Below are 15,439 nucleotides of genomic sequence, written 5' to 3'. Positions count from 1 at the left end.
TTCACTTTGGGATGACATTGCACCTGCTTCCTCCTGCTTAGAGATCAAATCCACATAAAGAGTGTGACTTCCCCCTGAAGACACAAACACACACCTCATGTTTGCATTTCCACCAGGCGTCAGGAGAATCTGCTATTGTAGCATATTAAATCCAGCGCAGGCGACAGCTTTTCACATTTAATAGAACTCATTTCTGTCATATATCTGCTCCTCAGGTTCCAGTCACTGACCCCTGTTTACTCCTGAATCGCACCCACCGCTGTAAACACCACTGCGTTCAACAAGCACACGTCCATTTATCACCGATGGCTTCAGCAGAGCAGATGCTGCCGTTAACAGAAGCCGGGTCTGTGGACATACAAACTGGGCAACCGCTGCGTCATTGGTCTATATTCATCTGTGGCATCTGTTAAATGCAGGAGGCGTGTGACACGCAAAGAATGAGCCCAGATACGTCCGCATGTCTCTGCCCAGATGGAAATAGCTCCTCATGTGCTGCACAGTCAAATGCAGTCAATCCCGGAAACATGGGCCGATATTCGCAGGCTGTCTGTTTTTTTTCCTCTTGCTTTTCTTTTGTCGGAGCCTGTGTCATCATTCAGTCGTTTTTCCCCGTTGGGCCCAGTCCCAGCAGACCTCTCCGCATGCGAGCGGGAGGAAGCAGGAGGAATATTTTTGGTGATATATGGAAGAAATACGCAACCGTGGCCCGTCAGACATTCGCTTCTTCCATCACCCAGCGTCTCCTGCAGTTTTTTAAGTCGTTAAAACCCAGCGGCTCACGTTTTATCAGTAAACGACTACAGTCAAGTCAGTGCTGCCTTTAATGAAGTGACCAATGTTATTATATGTTACTAAAGGGAGAAGAAGCCAATCTACTCAAGAGATTCTGTCTGCAGGCGTGAAGCAGCTCATCTGGTAACCACAACCATAACCAGCTCTGCAGCAGCATCCGCCGCCTTTTCAATTTCAAGTAGTAGTGACAGGATTTCCTCAGTCTTAAAGAATCGCTTTAGGAGGAAGACGGAAGTTCGAAGCGAAGCGAAATGAAGGAATGTGGTGTGTGTCAGAGCAGCGTAACTCCAGGCTGCTCTTTAATCCTTCGCTCTGTACGAGTACGAGCGCAGGGGCTCTTATGTAAAGTATCGACGTGGATGTGCTCACGTTGTACAAATGCTCCACAGAGATGATCAATTACAGTAATGAGAGTAATTACTTACCTCTTAACGGCAGCATGATCGATGTTTTGTACCTGTGGATTTCCATTCAGCTGGTCAGTGCACAAACCTCTATTTAAACACATATGAACCAGTTTAATTCATGTTTGCTTCAAGCGCCTTAGCGATAAGACGGATTCACAGGACTCTGGCTCATTACTAATACTTTTACCTCCACCTGTGCTTGACGTGCCACAGCATCAGCTACGCTGTTTTGCCACAACTCAAATGTGGCCCACATTTCTTTCGTCGCTCCAGAGTCGAGCGGCATCGTTTTCTGATGAGATTTCCGTGGACGTCCGCGCGCGCACAAACCCTGGGTTCACGCGCGAGCGTCTGTCAGAGCTGGACGCCGCAGCCTCCACCTCGGGAGGGTGACGGCAGTGATAGCATCTTTTAGCACACGCGGGTAATTGGCAGGTTGACGGCTGACACTGGCTTCCTGTGAAATCAAAGGAGGGGGCGTCGCGGGGCCTGCTGAGACACGGTTCCCTGGACACTCCCACTCCTTCCAGGACTAACACACACATTAGCAGGCAGCCAGACTGGGAGGATGGGAGAGGTCTGACGTGGGTGACCCCGCGTCACCTTTGACCTCTGACTAATTTGCTCTCTATGGGAGGGCCCCTGTGTCCGTCAGCGCTGACGCCTCCTCTCTCTGTCTGCAGACCTGAACGAGTGTGGCCTGAAGCCGCGGCCCTGCAAGCACAGATGCATGAACACGTATGGGAGCTACAAGTGCTACTGCCTCAATGGATACATGCTGATGCCTGATGGGACCTGTGGAAGTGAGTCAGTTTCACACACACACACACACACACACACACACACCTCGGGCTATACAGTTTGTGTTGCTGCCAGTAATGTGCCTAATTTCGCTGCCGATAAACATTTTCCATCTGCCTTTTTGCTTTGTTTGCTGTGATACTGCAAATCTTTCTCCCTTCACCACAAATACATTCATCTGAATTTCCTGCACAGGGACGTGTGATCTGTATCATAACAAAGCATTTCGCCTCGACGCCGACCTCGCGTTCATGCCTTGGACTATGTTGATGATAATGATTTGCGTCCGTGCCGCAGCAGAACCGACTCGTGAGAGGCCTTGAATTGACAAAAATGTAAAAGACAGACGAGGCTTCGACACTTGAGAGCGTGTGCAGTTCCTGCTGGTTGCCCTGAGGTACTGAGAAGAATGGAAGCCGCTGTCTGTGCATGCCTCCTTGTGAATTCTGTTTCCCACCTGATAACCACTTTCTCCTCAGATTTCCACTTAAGGATAGCGTGACTCCCGGCGCCTCGTTTTAATTAGCCCTTTTTTTATCGGACCAAAATTCATTTTCCTCCCTTTAGAGTCTGAATTGCTCTCCACTTGAGGCGCTCCCATCTGTCGTAGGTGCTGTTGTGTGATGATAGCATGATAGCGTTAAACGCCGCGCCGCTCCTCTCCCCTGCTTCCGCTTTGATCAGTCGATGGCTGCAGCGTTAAATCAGCCCGGCCCGCCTCAGTCACCCGACCGTACCCCAGGGTGTCGGCCGCGGCTGAGGGAGCAGCGCCAGCAGCAGGAGCCTCGCTTTTAATTTCCTTTTCAGAATCTGATGTTATGGTGAGAGGCTGAACAAAATGCCACTCCATTATATGATTATTTTGGAGGGTCTTGATCTGCGCAGCGCGGCTCAACAACAGAGGCCCGGCGCATCGCATCGCATCGCATCGCGGCTGATAGGGCGGAGACGGATTATGAGTTTTTCCGAATGTAGGGAAGGATGAAAGATGATGAGGGGGGTTTGAGTGAAATAAAGTGAGCAGAGGGAGCCTGTGCGGCGCAGGAATCCAATAACGGCGGATTGTGGGCTGTTGTGTTGTCTGAAAGCCCGTGGGTCAACCCGGCTAATATCAGAAGAGACAGGTGAGCCGCCCGGCTTTGCGCATTGACTGGAGGATGATGATAGAGACCGAGCGCCGGTGAATGTGAGCGCGGGGGGAACCGTGCGCCGCGTGTCTCCAGCATGTGCTAATGTGTGTCATGTCTCCCTCGTGTCCATCAGATGCTCGCACCTGTGGCGTGGCCAACTGCCAGTACGGCTGCGAGGTGCTGAAAGGGGAGGTCCGGTGTCAGTGTCCGTCGCCGGGCCTGCAGCTGGCTCCGGATGGAAGAACCTGCGTCGGTAGGTGCCCAGGACTTCTGCGTTTCTGAAACCCCAGCCCGGAACCACCGAGGACGAGGCTCAGCTGTTCAATCCGCTCAGCGCTAACAATCGGAGCCGCGTGCGTTGGCAGCGCGCGACAGAAAACCCTGGCTGTGAAAATGCCATTCGGGCTCAAAACTGGAATCCGTCCAGAAGCGACGCCGCGGAGTTCCCTTGTTTCGACCGAGGGCCCCGGAAGCGTGAACGCGAACGGCCCCGACGCCTCGTCGCCGTCAGAGACCCGCGAGCGGCTCGGCCTTCGCAGGTTCACACACGGCTGCTCCCGTTACACTGCAGAACCGATAGAGGATTGTTCCCGCACTCCTTCGGTAGCGGATGTTTTATGAGGAGTTTTATGGCGGGTTTCCAGTCATATTTATGGAGGCGTATTACTTCTAGTAGGCAGAATGGAGCATGGGGGAGTTTGCAGCTATTAAGAGCTCTTGATACTAAAAACCTGCATGATCAAACAAAAAGATTCACCTGAAAGACCAAATGAAGCCGATTAGGACTCATTATGTAACATACGAGTACTAAAGTACCATGTAATATACACATTCATGGCAGCTTGAATGGGAATCTTTCTTCTTCTCCTTCTCTTCGCACCTGCTGCAGTGTTTGTTTACTAGCGATGGATTTTGGTGGGATCTCCTTAACAGCCAAGTCTTACGATCCGTTGCAAACAAGCATCGACTTGTTTTCGCTCGGTGTCAGAAAACAACAAGAGGCTCGGATTAATGACAAACAGTATTGACGTTTTTGCATCGCAGGAGAAGTCTCCAATACGATGGCTCCGTATCTGTCGCAGCAGCCGACGAACGAACGCGAGACGAGTCCGACTCCGCTGCAGAACCTCACGCTGACATTTAAACAGTTAAATGTCAGACGCGTGGTCTTTGCCAGGTGCACCTGTTAATTAGAAGGAGATAACGAAAGGCTGTCCAGCATCGCTACATGCTGTATGTAAAACACGCCCCCCCCCAACGTCCCGCCGGTGGGTGCACGATGCAGCTGCATCCTCCAACTGCTGTCCATTAAGCAGCTCCACTTGAGCGGTTCGGGATCCAGTGTCACGGCGTTAAGGGGACGAGGAAGCTCCGCTCGTTTCCTCCAGCTGCTCCAGGTGCCTCCGTCTTTTAAGGGTCCCTTTAAACCACAGGCCCTTCGGCGCAGCAGAGCCTCGATAAATTAATGAGTTTAAAGCAAGCGCTTTGAGCCTCTTGGCGTCTAAATATTAATGCCCACATGCCTGCAAAGGTGATCAACAAAGACACTGAGAATAGCTCTTTAAATAATGGAGAGCGTTGTGTTGTGCTCACTGAACGGCATGCATAATGCGCTTGCTTCATAAATGAATCCGGCAGAGGTGAGAAAGGTACGAATGCAAAGCTTTGTTTTGTTTTTCATTAAGTTGCACTGTTTAGTGTTGTTTTGAATGCAATGCATTCACTATGCAGGCAAATTATGACTGCATTATAGCTGGGAGGGCAATTCTGCTTTTGTCTAATGTTTTTTTCTGTCTCACAGATGTGGACGAGTGTGCAGCTGGACTCGCCGTGTGTCCCAGGTTCAGGAAATGCATCAACACCTTTGGCAGCTACATCTGCAAGTGCCACGAAGGCTTTGACCTCCAATACATCAACGGAAAATACCAGTGCATAGGTACCGTCGCCAGGCGCCTGCCAGCTCCACAGATAGAACTCACAAAGGTCACAGATGTTGTGTCTCTGCAGCGACGCAGGCGTTGTTGTAACACTGAGGGGAGAGAAGCTACAATAAGTTCACCTTGAAAAGAGAAGGATGCTGTTAGCGGTGGGAAGATATTTACAGCTACAATGTGAATCAAAAACATCCTTTGTTTATTAATACTTTGATTAATGTATTTCTGCTTAAATACAGTAAGAACTGAAAATGAGAAAAATTAGAAACTAAAATGCATTATGCTCATAAATATCTGCCATCAAGAGTTTGCTTTGTACTAGTTCTCACTAAACACTGCACTCGACCAACAGTGATGAAAACAAAAAGCAGAGAACCAGAGGACTAGACGCCCACATTCACTGTACTGTACACTGGTTCAATTCATGCGGCGCACAGAGAAATATACACATCCTCTGTGACTCGCTTTTAGAGGATACAGGTTGAACGATGCTGAAGAACTCATCCACATGAACGACTGTTTACTTCAGTCACCTGCTTTTTTGTGGGGGAGCAGAAGCGTGAGGCTTCCAGGTTCTGACTGCGACCCGCTGCCGGTGAAAAGTTGAAAGTCAGTCATGAACCTGACTGACACACAAAGACGACACAAAGACGGCCTGCGTCTTCTCCTGACGCGCGACATGAAAGGGAAACGTTTGCTTTATTTATCAAAATTAATATTCCGCTCGAATCCGCATTTCCTTGAACGTTAGCAGCATCAAAGACACATTGTGTTCGGTTTTTATCTCACTGTTCCTTGGAGAAACCTAATGAAAACATGCTGATCAGAAACGGTTGAAGGGTTTGCTCTCGTTCATTTAAACGATCTTCCCATCGCTGCGTATGAGGGTTCAGACCCTCCTTTCGCCGCTGTGTTTCCAGCCTTTTCACACAAAGCTGACCGACCGCCGTGTTCCCTCTGTCTTCCAGACGTGGACGAGTGCTCTTTAGGGCAGAGCCACTGCAGCAGCTTCGCCGCCTGCTACAACACGCCGGGCTCATACAAGTGCAAATGCAAGGACGGCTACAGGGGGATGGGCCACGACTGCGCACGTAAGACAAAACCCCGGCCCGATGCTCGCTTCAGCTCGGGGACGGGGGGGCTTTTTTAAAAAGGTACTAAAGCAAAAAAGAGGGAGGAATAACCGGCTGAAATTCCAGTCTTTGTATTGGCTGTCAATCATGTCCCCTTTAGTCCATGTGCTCAGTGAGCCTCCATCTCTGACATCTGGCCAGTTTAATCAGCCCAGAAAGCAGGGAGTCATCAGAGATGATGTCATCACAAGTCAAATGCTCCTCCGCGCAGCAGTTTGTCTCACTCTGCTTGCTGACACTGTGCGTCGGCGCTCACTCGTTTTCCCCAGTTGTTTAATGGGCGCGAGGGCCGCGCAGGAGGTGGCGTGCTGCTAATGCCTCACCCTGAAGCCGGCCTCAGGGCTGAGAGCCACAAGTGCCCCGGAGTCCGGTTGCAATATCCTATTTGTGTATCACCTATCAAAAGCGCCTGCAACCTGAGAAGGCAATAACCCAGTTCAAACCCCTCGCCTTTGTCCCCTCTCGTTCCTCACTCATGAACCTTCCTCATGAACCCCCCACCACAACCCGACCCCCCCATTGTCCGTCTATTCTGGAGGGGACAATGTGCAGGGGCGCAAAAGGCGACGGAGGTGTGACTGTGGTCGCATCTGCACCAGCAGCATCATTCCACACAGATAAAACCGCTTCAGACCGATCCACAAAGTGACGGACGGTGTCTGATTTGACAGGAACAGAAAGGTTGAACGCAGGTTTGCGTATCCATCCAGCGCCGGCTTTAAAACAGCCAGTGTGAACTAGTAGCATGCTGATTCGATGGGGTTCCCTCCAAAGTGTGAGCTTCCCCTTCACTAAGATTTGAGACGGCCAATTTGTTTTAGGATGATAACATTTAGTTAATAGAAACCAGGAGAAGCTTTAGTAGATGAAGGAAGGCACTCTGCTGCAGAAGTCAGAGCAATCATTGCAGTTAGTCTACAATTCTACGCCTCATTAACTCTTAATTGCCCATATTTCAGTGCTCTGTCTGCATTCTCTTATTATTTCAGCCATTCCAAAGGTGGTTATTGAGCCCCCGAGACCGGGAAGGCTGCCTCCAAATCACCACAACCACATCCCCGACCTGGACCAGAAGAGGCCCGCTACCACCGTCCGGCCGCCGGTGACTCCGAGGCGGGTCGTCCCCTTCATCCCCAAACCCACGCCTTCTGCCAGGACCGCGCCCGGCACCACCAGAGCGCCTCCGCCTCCGACGAGGGTCCCGCCGCCGCCGCCGCGCAAGCAGCCGCCGGTTCCCACCCGCAAGCCGCTCATCCCCACCAGGAAGCCGCCCGTAGCCACACGCAGGCCCTCCACCACGCCCGCACCCCCCACCCGACTGCCCCCGACCCCCCCGCCGGCCACCGCCGTGGACAACGCCATCCAGAAGGACGTCACCAAGCAGAGAGGCGACGTCCACAGTAAGACGCGTGCATTTGCAGTGGTTTATTTCCCTGGCATAGCTTCAGGTTCCACAGTTTCACTTTAGAGTTGGTAAATTATTATTATTTTTTTGCCCATCAGTGTGTTTTTGCTGGATGAATCCGTTGATCCGTTGTTCGCTGCCCCTTTTAGCCTAGTCTCAGTTTGAATCTGCTCTCTGGGTGCTTTTTCGCTCAGCACTGAGGTAGGTCATTAACGCAAAACAAGGACAAAAGACACCAACTAGCTGTGAGCCGCCGTGTAATGGCTTCAATCAATGCAAGCGGCACCTTTTATATTAAACAGACATATTGTTTGTGTGACTAAAGCTTTAATTTAGCGGTTTCTGATCTCTCTGTCGTGGTGTTTGTTGGTGCAGCAAACCTTTTGTTTACTCTCCTGTGTAACAGAATTTGACTTTAAAAGGCCCTTATTTGTCTCCACATTCATCTTCATCAGCTCGCTGGCAAGTCTCCGTGCACCAAATCACAGCAAATTTACACATTTCTTCATCGGAGTCCTCGCCGTGTTTACCGTGAAACGTGCCACGTTCCGGGGAATCGGGAGGGGCATTACCGGACAGATGACGCACATTATGGCACCCATTTACCCCGACACATGAACACGTCCTCCGTCGGAGCAGTTGGCACATGTGTGCTCAGTTTATCCAGCAACCAACAACGCGGCAGATGCGAGCAGGACACATTTGGCAAGAAAACGGGAATTTTGTCCAAAATCTGAACTGGGGAATGCTTGAAATCGACAGTCGCTGCTGGTATCGCGCAGCACTGGGGGAGCTGCATGCTGATGCCCACTAACAAGTTTATTAAATATGGAAATGAAGCTATAACCACCCTCAAATCAGCAGAATGCAAAGTTTTAAAATCTCCTGAGGTAATTATCTGTTTGGCTACACTTAAAATACACAACCTGTTGCTCAGCCAAACTGTTGTTTATCCCCGTCACACTGTGCTCTCTGCCAAGCGTGAATCTTTGACACCAATTACATTCAAAAGGCATCATTAGTCTTTGTTTTAGTTTGACGTTATAAAGGAGATTTCAGAACACTGTTGCAGTTACGGAGGTTGAGACTGTTCCATTTTATGCTTTAACAAAAACGATAATCACTGCAATCATCTGCTGCTTTCTCCTCACGGTGATAAGTGCATGTACCTGCTCAGAGATTCGGGATTATTAAACCTGAAACACTAATTTCAGGGCTCAGTTGTAAAGATTTCACAACAGGGGAGGTGGAAAGTAGGAGAAGGAGTTTGCTTGTTGTTCTTTGTTCTTCATCTTCAGTTCTGGGAACACGCACATCTAATTTATTCGGCTTCTGAGTTTAGCAAAGTCGCAGCTTGGCTGACTGGTCCCATTAACTTCATCCTTCTTTATTCCGTACAGTAAATACACATACACATATAGAGACAGACACCCGTTCTCACACCAATGGCAACTTAGCCTCCCTAATTAACTTGACTGGTGTCTTTGGTCTGTGAGAGATGCTGGAGCATGGAGAGAAGGTGCAAACATCACCACACTAGCGTCTCGCCCTCGAGATGGATTATAATTAGCTTAATTAAATGTGCTGGTTTTAGCAGCCATGCAGAGCCACGTGGAAACATCACAGGAGGCTCAGCGGATGTGTAAGCTGCACAATACATGCACTGATATCATGTAGACGTGTTCTATATGCAGCATGCATATGATAGCGTCATGCACAAAACCTCAGCGTTTTACCAAAATATGATGTAACACAGAAAAGCGTGTGGTGAGATGCATCAGCAAAGCAGGGGACGAGGGGTGAGACAGTGTAATTCCTGCTCGCTATGCCAGATGGCATCACATAATTAGAAAAAAAAGGGGAAGAGATGAGAAATTGCATTAACACCTGTCTGCGCTGCTAGAGGGAGACATCCATCCAATAGTTCGCACCGCTGCCAGCGCGGTCAGAAATCAGAGCTCTGAGGAGAAGCAGGGAGCGAAGGCGCCGCCGAGTGAGCGCTCACGGTTCCACAGAAACGGGAATCATTTGAATAAAAGTGTGGGGAAGAAGAAGAATCTGTACCTTCAGCCTGAACAGTCAATACCGTCGATGTAAATAAGCATATTTACATATTTCACTTATTCCACTACAGGAGAGATTTTGGACGTCAGACAATTTAACCCCTCGTGATGAAGGAAGGGAACCAGTCACAGCTGAAAGAGTGGATTGATGAAAGTTCTGTTTGTTTCTGGACTTTAGGGCGGAAAGCGTTTCATTGATTGGTGGGGGCTTTGTTTGCCCGACGTGTTGGCAGAATGTACCACATCAGTCTTGAGCAGACTTTTATTGACCTTGCAAGTATTTGGACAGAGTAAACCACACAAAGGGTCAAATGAAACAGTCAACCAGCGTAGCAGCGTGAAGGTGTTTCAGCAAGTGATACATTCTTCCTTTTAAACTACAAATGTTTGTTTACTTACACTTTCAGAACAAATTCAATTATCTACCCCTGCAGAGTTTGTTGGTATTTGAGATTTCAAGTTTTTAAGGTCAAAACATCCTGTTTAACTTCAAATATCTGTAGTATTATTACGGGTTAGACATAGTAGGATTGTTACTGTTCTTTCTTTATTGACATATCACAGTATATTCACTCTATGGCCTAATGTCTAGGATTGATGTAATGCCTGGTAAACACACACACACACACACACACACACACACACACACACACACTGAGACCTAGATGCCTTGGATTGCTGGAGATCTCGGTGTGCGTTAACCTCCCCAGCCTCAGATTCCTGTGACCGTCAGACTACATCCCAGTGTCGGGTTGAGTCCCTCGGGGTTAGTGGAGAGGCCACACGCTGTGGACCGACGGTTCAAGTCCAGGTTACAGGGCAAACGTGCAGTATGCCTGGCATGTGCTCTCAGAACAGTCCAGTGAAACGTCTGAAAGATATTTACAGCCGATGCGTCTCATTATTCTCTAGGCAGATGCCTATTTTAGAACCAGCTAACTCACCCGTCCTTATAAAAGCATCAAAGCATATTTTCTTTCAAAGTGTATCTAATCACGGTGGGCTGACCTTTAATGAGACAGTGTGGCAGCATTTCAGGCAGTGACAGTGCGTCGGAGGAAGCAGACCTTTTCTGTGTAGCTCCAGGCCGTGCGGCAGCAACATTTACCCTGATGCTGCATCAGATGAACCATGGCCCCGTCCCTCGCTGCGATTTGATTTCACGTTTGACTTCTGCGGGTTATCGCGGCCTCCCTGGTGTCTGCAGGTGGAGTGTTAGTAAATGTGCTGATATCCGGACAAGCGGCTCCAGCACAGAACTGTGACAGCGATTCGCCCGCGCGGACCTCACAGTCGCCTGGAGCGGAGACGGCAGAGAGGGAACGCTAACACGTGTGCTAATCCTTTATCTGAACCCGTGTTCCGTCTGTCCCCAGTTCCCCGGAACCACGGCCACAACACCGTCTTCGGCACCGACTTCGACATCGAGCTCGGCAACACGGCGGATGAAGCCAAGGACGACGCAGGTGAACGCGGCCACAGATCTCCGTCTCCATCGCAGCCCCTCAGGCCGATGGAGACGGACGAGGAGCGGCAGGCAACTCCTGCAGCAGCGACATTAGCGCGGCCAGATGTGTTTTGATAGGCCTTTCACCGGGAGCTGACACATGACATCTGGCTGCGCGGCTCCAGTGATGGCCCCGGTCCAGAGCGCGCAGCCAGGCTTCCCCACTTTTCTCATTACGTTTGCTCGGGTGATTAACCGATCGTCTGAAAGTGCGGCAGCGTGAGCTCGTGGTCGTGAGCTCTGCGTCACACCCACAACAACAGGACCCAGGACACACGAAGGGACAGGCTTTATCTATCAGCCGTCCTCGCGGTGATTTACCGACGTCACCGCGTCTGCACATTAAATTACCAACTGACTCAGCTGATGTTTATTTTGGTTCACAGTCCATCATTTGATACGTGTTTCCATTGGCTCAGAAAATAAACCAAGAAATGCTTTTAGAGACCGAAGGAAAAAATGATTAATGTTATTCTTATCTTCAAACCAATTTGTACATCAGTGCATGACAACACAGTCTGTGTTTGCTTCAGGTTATTTCCTACACAAAAGAAATCATCAGTCATTGAATTGACTTCCATTCCAGTGTAGGGGCCTGCGTGCGACAGGCTTTATGTTCAGACGCTTGTTCCTACACACCGTGATTTCACGAGGTCTTAGATGAATTCATTTCCTCACGGTGATGCATGCGGCTTCATTTCCACTTCCCCGGTGGCTCAGCTCCTCCAGAGATTACAATATTCTAACATTTGTTTATGCTTTTGTTGTCTCATCATGTTCGTGATAAGGAGCGCTGACAGTCCTCTTGCTCCTGTTGAAGTTAAATACAAACAGCAGGGCTCCGGTGAATTGCTGAAAAGAGCAAACTGAAGGTTTTTCACTGTGTGTGTGTGTGTGTGTCTTGTGTTTTCTGAAAATGTGGTTCGTTCTCCTCAGAGTCGGGCTACCTGAGCTGCTCCTTTGATGACGGCCTGTGTGGTTGGATCAGGGACAAGGATGGAGACCTGCACTGGGAGACGACACCCGATCCGTCAGGTAATGGAGGCGCCGGCCCCTCTCGCTTTCACTCGAATCCGCATAACTGCTTACTTTATAGCAAGTAAATGTGACACACACACACACACACACACACACACACACACACACACACACACACACACACACACACACACAAACACACACGCACACAGTCATACAGTCGACGCAGCCGAGTTTTGTTCTGCTCAATTGCAGGTCAAGATGCAGTTTCTCCTTTTCTGCAGATTAGCGCTTTGCTCTACAAAGTCATGCAAATGAGAAGTGGATTACACGAGCGTCTGTGATACCTGTGGCTCCCGTTAAATGGGAACACAGCACTGTTTTCCACGGGGCTTAGACGGGGAGGCATTATGTTGAGTGTGCTCAGCGGAGGCCGTGTGAAGAATAAACAGTGCCGCACAATGCTGCTGTTTCAGTGACACCGAGCACATCTGGCTCGCGCGCTGCCGAGCTGCCTTCGCTCTGTGCTTCCAGACATTCAGCCCGGCACAATCGCTCCCAGTAAATCACAAGCTGAGTCCTGAGGCAGCGTGTGGTGTACGCGTCCAATCGGGGCGCTTCTATAACGTTTATGGTTGTGTGTGCGTCCGCCTATACGCGGCCTTTACTACAGTTTAGCGTTTGGCTTCATGTCCAGGGTGGACAGCTGCTGGCAGACGCTGGAGCCTCTTAAAGGATTGGCACAGATTTGTAGGGGCTCATATTTTATGCAAAAAGCCTCTCAGGCCTGCAGATACTTATTGCACCCCTGTGGTTAACACCAGCCACGCACAGTTCTGCTACATAAGCAGAACACATAAACATTCATCAGCTTTGCCCAGGAGCACTTTCATCTTCAGTGTTTTAAAACTGTGTCTCACGTCTGCATTAATTTAACAAAAAAAAAAAAACGATTTGCCACCGGCAACTGGAGTTTAAGATGGAGTTACACGCATGTAAATGGGTCTTTTCTAATTGTCTGTGCGTTCATCAACAGCTGGATGCAAAGGATGAAACGCTGCATAGGCAAAATGTCTCAGACAAAAACTGGATGTTCTTATTAGCCAGTTTGGTCACAGATCCTATCAAGTAAATTTAGCTTTTAAAAAGCTCATGAGCCAAAACATACAAAAAAAGCTTCCCAGGACTTCCTCTAAACCTCCTCTCGGGTGGAAGTTCAGCATTCGTTCATACCCGTCTATGAGCTGTGAATAATTTCCATATTTTATGTTCTGTCCAGGCGGGCGCTACCTCACCATCCCCGAGGCAGGAAACAAGAGGAGCGGGCGCGGGGCGCGGCTCGTCCTCCCGCTCACGCCGCCCTGGAACGACGGCAACCTGTGCCTGTCGTTCCGGCACAAGCTGGCGGGCCACCACGTGGGCATGCTGCAGGTGTTCGTGAAGAAGGGGAAGCAGTACAGCCCGGCGGTGTGGGGCCGGACGGGGGGCAACGGCTGGAGGCACACCCAGATCACGCTATGGGGCACGGGCCTGGAGAGCGTGAGTAGATCAGCAGTAATCCTCTATGGCACCCGAGGCGGCACCCGACCAATCGGCCGTGCGCTGTGCTGCTGTTCACAGGTGATCCTGAAGGGGGAGCGCGGGCGAGGCCGGAGCGGAGAGATGGCCGTGGACGACATCACCCTGAAGAAAGGCTCCTGCACAGAGGAGCACAATCTGAGGAGACTCTGACTGACAGAACAAGAGTGAGGGGAAATCATCTCAAAGAGCAGTGACTCTGTGAAGCTTCCTTTGGCCCAACAGGGCCCTCGCTCGCCCCCGCCCAGTCCTCCCAGTCCTCCCAGTCATCCTGCCAACGCCAGCCGAAAAATTGTGCATCTGCAGCGCAGCGGGTTTTTCTCGTTCTCAACGGTCCTCGAATGAAAAGACTGGAACCCAGTCTCACGGGCGGCGCCCAGCAGCGCTCCCACAGCCTCCCGCCACCTCCATCACTTTGTAGTTCTGGAACCCGCATGCGCCCGCTAACCACGGAAGTGTCCCCCACCGGTGCCGAGAGACACCCACGTTGGCTTCATTTCTCCCCGGACACAGAATCGCCGCCTTGTTTTTTTTTTGCTGCTCTGCACCTTTAAACACAAACCATTGCTTTTTATTCGCTTAATGTTTGATCACGTGTTGAGGAGTCTTCGGCTGCAGAATAACAGAAGTGGTACACGTTTATTTTACACTGTGTGAACTGATTTCTTTCTAATCCAACTCTGGTCTCTAGTGTAAATCCAACCAAGGAGTCAGTCCAGCTCCTTTGTGCTTAGGTTAAGGAACATTGCACCTTTTTTACTGATGTGTTTCTGTATGTGGCCTCTTTTCTACCCCGATTGTTCACAGAAGTCGTGTACAGACGCCCTCGTGTTTGTCCGATACGTGAATCGTGTCAGACGCAATCGATCGCTGATTTTTGACTCTTAAACAGTAAAATCGTCCGTTACTTCCTATTACACCGCGTGATTTGTTATATTACGTGCAGTTTGACGATACCAACGACTTTTTAGGCTTTCGGAAATTGTATTATTGTAAAAGTAGGTGCGTGTACATACTCAAGATCAGCAGACCTGTTTGTTGTGTGGGTTATACATTATGTATATTCATATATGAATATTGATCGGCCTTTAATAAAGAGCGCATCCACACAGAGCTCTTGTGTAGTGCAGGGCTGTGCACAAAGCGTGTATGTTTGTGTGTTGTGCCAAAACGCTCTGTGTGTAACTCGCCGAGCACAAAACTGCTTAGCGTTCGCTGTGGTGATGAAGGGCATCGGCTGGAACTTAGAGGTCTCTGTATGCATGAGTGCATTCTGCGAATTTATCCACACCCGTATGTAAATAAAATGCATTTGGCTGACATGTTATGAGACACAGCATGATTGTTTCCTCCCAGTGGCCGGCGGCAAATGCTGCGCGGAGAAGAAACTCCTAAAGTAAAACTTCTTCTTAAAGGTGCCCCGCTGCGTTTTTGACTACTAAATATCTGAGAGAGAGGTAGAGATGCATTCATCATGTTTGTTAAAGCCTGCTGCAAACAGTGTATTCTGGTGAGGAGCAAACACAGCAGCAGATGTACAGGTCTATATAGCATCGAGACTCTGAAGGGTACTTTCACTTTAATGATGCCTTAAAACTGGGGCTGGGTAAAATGATCAAAGTATCGAACCGGAATCGTTCTATGTTTCTCTATGTCAGTATTATTATAGTAGAGCTGCATTGCACAGCTAGTTCCATAACAAAATCCA

General features: G+C 49.6%; 1 protein-coding gene across 4 annotated transcripts in view; it reads left to right on the top strand.

The window, feature by feature from the left end:
- The window catches only part of npnta (nephronectin a), a 31,264-nt gene extending 16,208 nt beyond the window's left edge, over positions 1 to 15,056 (top strand). For all 4 annotated transcript variants that reach the window (XM_029148045.3, XM_029148055.3, XM_029148063.3 and 1 more), the window contains 9 exons: positions 1,886 to 2,005; positions 3,267 to 3,386; positions 4,935 to 5,069; positions 6,036 to 6,158; positions 7,190 to 7,600; positions 11,045 to 11,134; positions 12,112 to 12,210; positions 13,433 to 13,692; positions 13,774 to 15,056. In XM_029148045.3, the coding sequence (XP_029003878.1) occupies positions 1,886 to 2,005; positions 3,267 to 3,386; positions 4,935 to 5,069; positions 6,036 to 6,158; positions 7,190 to 7,600; positions 11,045 to 11,134; positions 12,112 to 12,210; positions 13,433 to 13,692; positions 13,774 to 13,884 (1,469 nt within the window). In that variant the 3' untranslated portion in view covers positions 13,885 to 15,056. The remainder of the gene's footprint in view (positions 1 to 1,885; positions 2,006 to 3,266; positions 3,387 to 4,934; positions 5,070 to 6,035; positions 6,159 to 7,189; positions 7,601 to 11,044; positions 11,135 to 12,111; positions 12,211 to 13,432; positions 13,693 to 13,773) is intronic.
- The last annotated feature ends 383 nt before the right edge of the window (positions 15,057 to 15,439 follow it).

Source organism: Betta splendens, chromosome 1 (genome assembly GCF_900634795.4).
Source record: "Betta splendens chromosome 1, fBetSpl5.4, whole genome shotgun sequence".
Classification (NCBI taxonomy): Eukaryota; Metazoa; Chordata; class Actinopteri; order Anabantiformes; family Osphronemidae; genus Betta; species Betta splendens.
The sequence above is the reverse complement of the archived record's forward strand: the minus strand, read 5'-3'. Positions and strand labels throughout refer to the sequence as shown.